An 8,442-nucleotide genomic window follows, 5' to 3' on the forward strand; every position below is an offset into this window, starting at 1 on the left:
TATATTATTATATACTATATATATATATAAGAAGAGAATTACAAAAAGGATTTTGAATTATGATATTGTCTTTATTAAATAATATAATTTTATCAAACAATTATAGTAGCCCTATTCTAGAGAATAATAGTTTTATATTTTATATAAGGAGAGAAGGCTATGAGTATCTTTATTCATTAACTTCTTATATCATTAATACTATTATACTACTAAATATACAAAGAAGGAATATTACATTTTTAAACATTATAAACAGTTTTCAAGTAATACCATTATGAATAAAAAAATATTTAATTTCGTAATGCGTTTTCTTTGAATGTTACTTTTTGGTACTGAGGCCCTTTCTTGCATCTAGACCCAACAATACAATCATGTACTAATTACTAATACTAATGTACTTCATACTATGGGACTTTTAAAAAATGATCACTTCTGGGTGTAAGGCGGCGCCACTAGATTGTACCATAGCAACTCATCTCGGTGTCGTCGTGAAAGCTTTCAACACTATGAGCCATACACAGTAAAGTGTATCTGTCGGATAGTGGCGTGAAAATGGCGGTGTAAAATGGCAGGACGTAGATCGACGTTGACAAATGCCGATTCCCTATCGGGATCTGGAAACACCGATCCTCTGAGGGAACTGTTCGAAGCATGTAAAACCGGAGACCTTGCAAGGGTAAAGGCGTTGGTTACACCGAAGACGGTCAATGCTCGAGACACTGCCGGACGCAAGTCCACCCCTCTGCATTTTGCAGCTGGTAAGCATCATTTTTGCACCAGCTCTTCTTATTCTTTCGCATTGATAAAATCCAATATGCAACTTGGAATTTCCTTCGATTCATAGCCTCCGATTGAAACCATAAGATTTCGTTGTCATGTCGCGGACTTAAAACAATTCGAACACTTAGTTCTCAATGTTGTCATATTACCATTTGAATAATTCTTTCGAAATCGAATATTATTTATAATGAAACTTAAATGTATTTTGTAGTATAAAAGAATTAAAATAATTATTGCTGGACACAAACCCATATCTTTTACATTTCGCAAATGAAGAACATAATCTTTGTACCAAGTTTTCTTATCCTTCCACATTGATAATATCTAATATACAGTTTAGAATTTTCCTTATTACATCACTTATGTTTGGCAATGTACGATTTCATTGTTACATTAAAAGTTAAAATAATTAGAACACTTAGTTTACAATGTTGTCATTTCATAATTTAAATAATGTTATTTGAAATAATGGAAAATAAACATATTTTTTATAAGAAGAAAAGACTGAGAAAATTGTTGTTATTAATATTGTGTTTCTAATGTTTATTTCTTATTTTTAATATACAGGTTATGGTAGGATAGATGTAGTAGAATTCTTGCTGTCTGCTGGGGCATCCATTCAAGCACGTGACGATGGAGGTCTACATCCCTTGCATAATGCTTGTTCTTTTGGACATTCTGATGTTGTAAGACTGCTCTTAGAAGCAGGGGCTAATCCAAACACTAGAGACAATTGGAATTATACACCTTTACATGAAGCTGCAATTAAAGTATGATTTTATTCCATTCGATTTACTAATTTTCATTTAATTTCAAGACAATTTTATTAAATCTAATATACTGATTATTCTAATAGGGTAAAATAGACGTGTGTATTGCTCTGCTACAACATGGAGCAGATGCCAATATAAGAAATACAGAAGGGAAAACAGCATTAGAGTTAGCAGATCCTACAACTAAGCCAGTATTAACAGGAGAATATAAGAAGGATGAATTGTTAGAAGCAGCAAGATCTGGAAATGAGGAGCGTCTTTTACAACTTCTGAATCCTTTAAATGTAAATTGTCACGCGAGTGATGGCAGAAGATCTACTCCATTGCATTTAGCTGCTGGATACAATAGGTCAAGGCTGGTGCAAATTTTATTGCAAAATGGTGCAGATGTGCATGCAAAAGATAAAGGGTAAATTTCTCTTGAACTCCAGCATTATCTAATGTAATTATTAAAAGTAGGCATATGAAATAATTCGTTTCCAATGGTTATGTTATAGAGGTCTTGTTCCACTTCACAATGCTTGTTCGTATGGTCACTTTGAAGTGACTGAAGCACTTCTTAAACACGGTGCAGCAGTTAATGCCAGTGATTTGTGGGCATTTACTCCGCTACATGAAGCTGCTAGCAAATCCAGAGTTGAGGTGTGCTCGTTGCTTTTAAGCGAGGGCGCCGATCCGACTCAATTAAACTGCCACAGTAAAAGCGCCATTGACGTAGCCCCGACATTGGAATTACAAGAAAGATTGACATGTATGTTTCCTATGTCGATAGTACTCTTCTAGAAAAGCACACAGAACATGGTTTTGTTAGATACACTTTAATTGTAGACGAATACAAGGGACACTGCCTCTTGGATGCCTGCAGGCAGGCAGATCTTACTAAATTAAAAAAGTACCTGTCCCAAGAAGTTGTAAACTTTAAACACCCATACACTGGGGATACACCACTGCACTGTGCCGTTGCATCTCCTTATCCCAAGAGAAAACAAGTAATAGAATCTTTAATTAGGAAAAATGCTGCCTTAAATGAGAAAAATAAAGACTTTCTTACACCTCTTCATGTTGCTACTGATCATTCTCATTATGATGCAATGGATGTGCTACTTAGACATAATGCAAAAGTCAATGCTTTAGATGGATTAGGGCAAACTGCACTACACAGGTACCGTGAATTGTCTAGAACATTTAAAGTCTTTTATTTTTTTATTTTATGATGAGAAAATATATGATTCTCTTATTTAAAAAAAAATATTATTGCATAAACAGGTGTGTTAGAGAAGACAATGTGCAAGCTTGCAGAATATTGTTATCATACAATGTTGATCCATCTATAGTATCACTTCAGCGCTATACTGCAGCACAAATAGCTGCAGAAAATGTCCTTAAAATATTACAAGGTTCGAAACTAATTCACTACAGATACCAAATATTTTCCATCTGAAGAATGTTTCTATTCTCATTTTTGTTTTACAGATCCACCAAGTGGGACAGACGACGCGGAAGCGCAGCTATTAGAAGCGAGTAAATCTGGCGACTTAGCGGCAGTAGAAAGAATTTTACGGACGAATCCATTGGCTGTTAATTGTCGAGACTTAGATGGTCGGCATTCCACACCGCTGCATTTTGCAGCGGGATTTAATAGAGTGCCTGTAGTTGAATATTTATTGGCACATGGAGCAGATGTACACGCCAAAGATAAAGGGTTAGTAGTTCGTTATACAATTTATTATATAGTCATTTAAACACAGTAATCAAAGAAAGTATTTAATTTTATATATTTAGTGGACTTGTTCCTTTACACAATGCCTGCTCTTATGGTCATTATGAAGTAACGGAATTGCTGGTAAAACATGGTGCATCTGTAAATGTTGCGGATTTGTGGAAATTCACTCCACTTCATGAGGCTGCGGCTAAAGGAAAATATGAAATAGTTCGCCTGTTATTGAGACACGGTGCAGATGCCACTAAAAAGAACCGAGACGGTGCAACACCTTTAGATTTAGTAAGAGATGGTGATCAAGACGTAGCCGATTTATTACGAGGGAATAGTGCACTTTTAGATGCAGCAAAGAAAGGAAATTTAGCAAGAGTACAGCGACTTGTTACACAAGATAATATTAATTGTAGGGATGCACAAGGTCGTAATAGTACTCCATTACATTTAGCTGGTAAGTCTCTTAATTTTTATCTTCCTTTTTTTTCGTATTGATTCACGCAATATAACCTGCTAATACCTTAATACAGCGGGATACAATAATTTGGAAGTAGCCGAATTTTTGCTTGAACGTGGAGCAGATGTAAATGCTCAAGATAAAGGAGGATTGATACCTTTGCACAATGCTTCAAGTTACGGTCATTTAGATATTGCCGCATTACTCATCAAATATAATACCGTAGTAAACGCTACTGACAAATGGGGCTTTACACCACTTCACGAAGCAGCACAGAAAGGTAGGACACAGCTATGTGCCCTTTTATTGGCTCATGGCGCGGATCCTTTCTCGAAAAATCAAGAAGGACAAACTCCTTTGGACCTAGCTTGCGCTGACGATGTAAGATGCTTATTGCAAGATGCTATGGCTTCACAGCAAGTAGTACCGTCGATACCATCTGGTAACAGTGGCGTCGGAGTTGCCATTAACTTAAATAGTAATGGTAATAATACTATTAACAGTAGGCCACCCAGTATTGTTGCGGGTAAATGTATTTCAATGATACATCTACAATTACAAATATATTTGTATGTTTATATACATATATATGCGTGTGTGTATACGTGTGTATATCATTGAAATTTGTTCAGTTCCAGTTACGCCACCACCGCCACTTACTCAAGAAACCGTCATTATGCCTTCTGGAACAGCTATGACTCTATGCGTACCACTTGCTAGACCATCTTCTTGTTTAAGTCCAATGCCGCCATCTGAGACGTGTTGTGAAAGAGATTCCAAAGATTCTAAAGATAATTCGAATATTACGACTGTAGCCGGTTTTCTTCAGAGCCTTGGTTTAGAACATTTATTAGAATTGTTCGAACGTGAACAGATTACGTTAGATATATTAGCGGAGATGGGTCACGAAGATCTGAAACAAGTTGGGGTATCCGCGTATGGTTATAGACACAAATTAATCAAAGGCATGGAAAAACTTTTAAATACAACTGCCGGTACTCCGTGGCAACCGACTATTACACCGGGGACGTTATTAGTAGACTTATTAGCTGAAGATAAAGAATTTCTAGCTGTTGAGGAAGAAATGCAAAGCACTATTAGACAACATAGAGATAATGGCCATTCTGGTGGTATATTTTCTCGATATAACATAGTTAGGGTAGGTTTGTTATATGTGATTGTAAAATGTATACTCGTATAACAGCTTACAATTTTAATAATTCATTTATGATCTTTCTAAAATAGATACAAAAAGTGCAAAACCGTAAATTATGGGAACGTTACGCGCATAGAAGACAAGAAGTTGCTGAAGAAGTTGGTGCAGCCGCGCCTTCTTCTCCGAGTACTGGATCCAGGACTACTCCTGGATCGAGCTTGCCACAGGCGAACGAAAGGATGTTATTTCATGGTAGTCCATTTATTAATGCGATCGTTCAGAAGGGTTTCGATGAACGACATGCGTATATCGGCGGTATGTTCGGCGCCGGAATTTATTTTGCGGAGCACAGTAGTAAAAGTAATCAATATGTGTATGGAATATGTGGAGGTACTGGATGTCCTGCTCATAAGGACCGAAGTTGTTACATCTGCCATAGGTAAGCATATAGAAACGAATAAATTTTGAACTTTAAATTATTCTAAAATCATTATTATTATTCCTTACACTTGTAATATTACATATATCATTTACAGACATTTATTACTCTGTCGTGTCACACTGGGAAAATCATTTTTGCAATTTTCCGCGATGAAAATGGCTCACGCACCACCAGGACACCATAGTGTAATGGGTAGGCCGTCCCAAGGTGGTTTAGCTTTCCCCGAATATGTTGTCTATAGAGGCGAACAAGCATATCCGGAATACCTTATCACGTACCAAATCGCGAGACCTCAGCAAGAAAGTGGCGGAAATGAGAGTGTCGAAGAACGGTGATCAGAAGAGTCTAGCCCAGCGGCAAGGTTTCGAAGTCTTTGTTGCTGTCAGAGACCTCGAACGTGTAACACTCTGTCTTGAATCTGGTTGAAACAAATTACGATTTCATTTTGGAATCAATTCTTCCATTTTTTATCTTCTTTAGCTGAAGTAGCAAAGGGTTGTTCGAATGAATCTACAATACAGTGATAGATAAATTTTATCGATATATAAGTATATATATCGGATCTATTCGTTCAACGTTGAAAAGAAAGAAGACAATTGATAGGACATTTAATTTTTAGCATTTATTTTGTGATAATATACTGGTCTAATTAGACCACGCAATCGTATACATGCCTGATTATTGATGTATATTGACTGCAGTGTACATATATCAGTATGGATTAGAATATATCGAAGACCAGCATGATTTTTTATGTAAATTTAGGTGTCGATGAACGTGTTTATCTTTATATTCATACGTACGAAACGATGTTTCAATCGTCACATCTAATTGTCGATTGATTGCAGCGTGATGTAAAATATCTTTAAAAAAAATCGTATAAATTTGGTGAAAAAGAAAAGCATAGTATTTCTATATCTTTGTCAATTTCAAAATAAATAATTGTGCTGGTTAAAGCAATTACTTCAATTACATGCGTTATGGGTAAAGTCCATGAGCAAATATTTAATTTGTAAATAACTAGAAATACGTTGTAAGTCTTCATAATATAATCATGAGCACAATCTGCAGACTAAAGTCAATTTGTTATTGACAAAGTTCTGAAAAGGTATATCTTCCTAATATAAAGATGAGTTAATCGAATCGAATCTCACAAATGATTCCGTTCATGGTAGATTAATTAAAATGATTAATACAACGAATGGTATTATATTTAGTATTCGTATCGTTCGCACATAAATCTTCGTTTTATCGTATAAAATTCGATTCAAACTTTCACATAAATCTAAAGTTTGGACTTTACCTATAACATGTATATACGTAAGCGAGTATTTTATATATTCGGTTGATATTTCGGACACAGAATAAATTCACTCGTGTTGTCGACATTATCAACAGGGTTCCTATAAGCTCGTAGCAATTTCAAATACTGTACATAAATATACATTTTATTGTACGTACATTTTTTCTTCTCCACGATATACTTCGATTACATTCTTTTATCGTGTTTTTATTACTCTTCTATGTATAAGTTTGGATTCAATTCTCAGGTGATGAACAATATATGTTACACTTCTCCATTCAATTTTTATTGCAGGTTTATACTTTCATTTGTCAAATTACACAACGAAGCCACTCTTTTCTTGTACGTCTATAGCCGTATAAACATTAAAATTACGAGTAAAAAGTCGACAAATATTTTAATGTGAATCGTATAAACTAATTAATATATCATAATTTTGTATATTTTATTCTATTATATAAAGAAAAGAAAGAATATCAAACAAGATGAACTTAATGTTCTGTAAACAAAAAACTATTCTCATTATTATTTAATGAAATTGCTAAAGAGATCTCTTTAGATAATAGGGATAACCGCGCTTCAATTAATTCACGATATTATTCGTATACATATGCGTTCAATATGGAGATCACATCTCTTAATACTAACGGGAAAAAAGAAGTATGCGAATTTACAATTGTACGTATGTGAAGTACAAGAAAACAGATGTTTTTACGATATCCGAACATGCTCTTAATAATTATTTAGGTGACGGTTTTTATTTATGGGTGTATATATCGAATATATGTGTTCGTTAAATAAGTGCTCAAGAAACTGATGCAACAAATCAACATTTGTTAATTCTGCGCTCTTACACGAAGACACGAAGTAACCAATTATTGTAAACTAACACATGAAAAAATTCTGTCCTTGTATTTACTGTATTCGACAGTCGACGACGTATTCAATTTCTATGCTTTGACTGTAAGAAGATAGACTGATTCTAAGAAAGAAAAAAATCGTTTTACTGTTACATCCGATTTTACACTTTCTTTTCTTCGTTTCTTGCCTTACTACTGATTTCATAATTTAAAAAAAGTACGTACATCAATGTTTCAATAAACGTAACTAGACGATAGCAATATGCGAAAGAAAAATAATGAAACATAAAAAATTAATACTTTTTCTTCGTGCACTAATTTCTTAATATTTTGTCGTGTTCTTAGCTATACTAGATTTTCGTTTGTAATCTTTCGTTGTTAATGACAATAGACTTAACGGAACAAGCTAGAGTATAATACAAAGTTTTACATTGAAGAAATGCGACAGTGGTGTATTACCAAGGGAGCTCATTTATATCTCCGTTTATCCATGTCTCAGACAATGATGAAGAAGCAAACGACTCTGTTTCATTTCTACGACGTACAGTCGTTACATAATTTGTATTTTTTCACAAATTATATGTCATCGATGCTGTTACATTACTGAGAAAATGGGGTATTACTAGTTTTTCTATTTTATCAAGTCGCGTAATTTTCAAGCTTTCATACTTATTCTTATCAAAAATATTGTAAATTACTTATTACAAATTTTATGGGATAGTCAATCGTAATCCTAGTTTTTGGGTATTTATGACCTATACAATCAATCCTCTATGATAAAAGATGCCTTAAAGAAATTTAAATATGGCGGTCAAATAGTGAACCGGCTCTACTTTATAGAACCAAGAATCTTATCTAGAAGTAAACAGAACGTATTATGATAAAAACCAATTCCTTCATATGTATTATATTTTTGTCGTATATTTTTCTAAGTAATATAAGTGTTACATATATAAA

At 34.3% G+C, this 8,442-nt stretch overlaps 1 protein-coding gene across 2 annotated transcripts; it reads left to right on the top strand.

Moving 5' to 3' along the window:
* Window positions 1-91: 91 nt before the first annotated feature.
* LOC122575645 (poly [ADP-ribose] polymerase tankyrase) lies at window positions 92-7,637 on the top strand. 2 transcript variants are annotated; one of them, XM_043744924.1, is made up of 12 exons: window positions 92-758; window positions 1,348-1,550; window positions 1,637-1,962; window positions 2,051-2,304; window positions 2,382-2,715; window positions 2,820-2,950; window positions 3,027-3,255; window positions 3,336-3,721; window positions 3,798-4,250; window positions 4,357-4,883; window positions 4,970-5,319; window positions 5,417-7,637. In XM_043744924.1, the coding sequence occupies exons 1-12, from the start codon at window positions 566-568 to the stop codon at window positions 5,655-5,657; spliced, it is 3,627 nt and encodes a 1,208-aa protein (XP_043600859.1). In that variant the 5' UTR covers window positions 92-565; the 3' UTR covers window positions 5,658-7,637. The 2 variants fall into 2 exon arrangements, with proteins under 2 accessions (XP_043600859.1, XP_043600861.1); XM_043744926.1 differs by lacking the exons at window positions 2,382-2,715; window positions 2,820-2,950.
* Window positions 7,638-8,442: the final 805 nt, after the last annotated feature.

This window comes from Bombus pyrosoma, linkage group LG15 (genome assembly GCF_014825855.1).
Source record: "Bombus pyrosoma isolate SC7728 linkage group LG15, ASM1482585v1, whole genome shotgun sequence".
Classification (NCBI taxonomy): domain Eukaryota; kingdom Metazoa; phylum Arthropoda; class Insecta; order Hymenoptera; family Apidae; genus Bombus; species Bombus pyrosoma.

Excerpts from the sequence above, each read along its gene's own strand:
- LOC122575645 (XM_043744924.1), top strand. The coding sequence starts at position 566 with ATGGCAGGACGTAGATCGACGTTGACAAATGCCGATTCCCTATCGGGA. Across the intron at positions 2,716-2,819 it reads GGGCAAACTGCACTACACAG|GTGTGTTAGAGAAGACAATG; the intron begins GTACCGTGAATT and ends TTGCATAAACAG. Across the intron at positions 5,320-5,416 it reads AGTTGTTACATCTGCCATAG|ACATTTATTACTCTGTCGTG; the intron begins GTAAGCATATAG and ends TATCATTTACAG.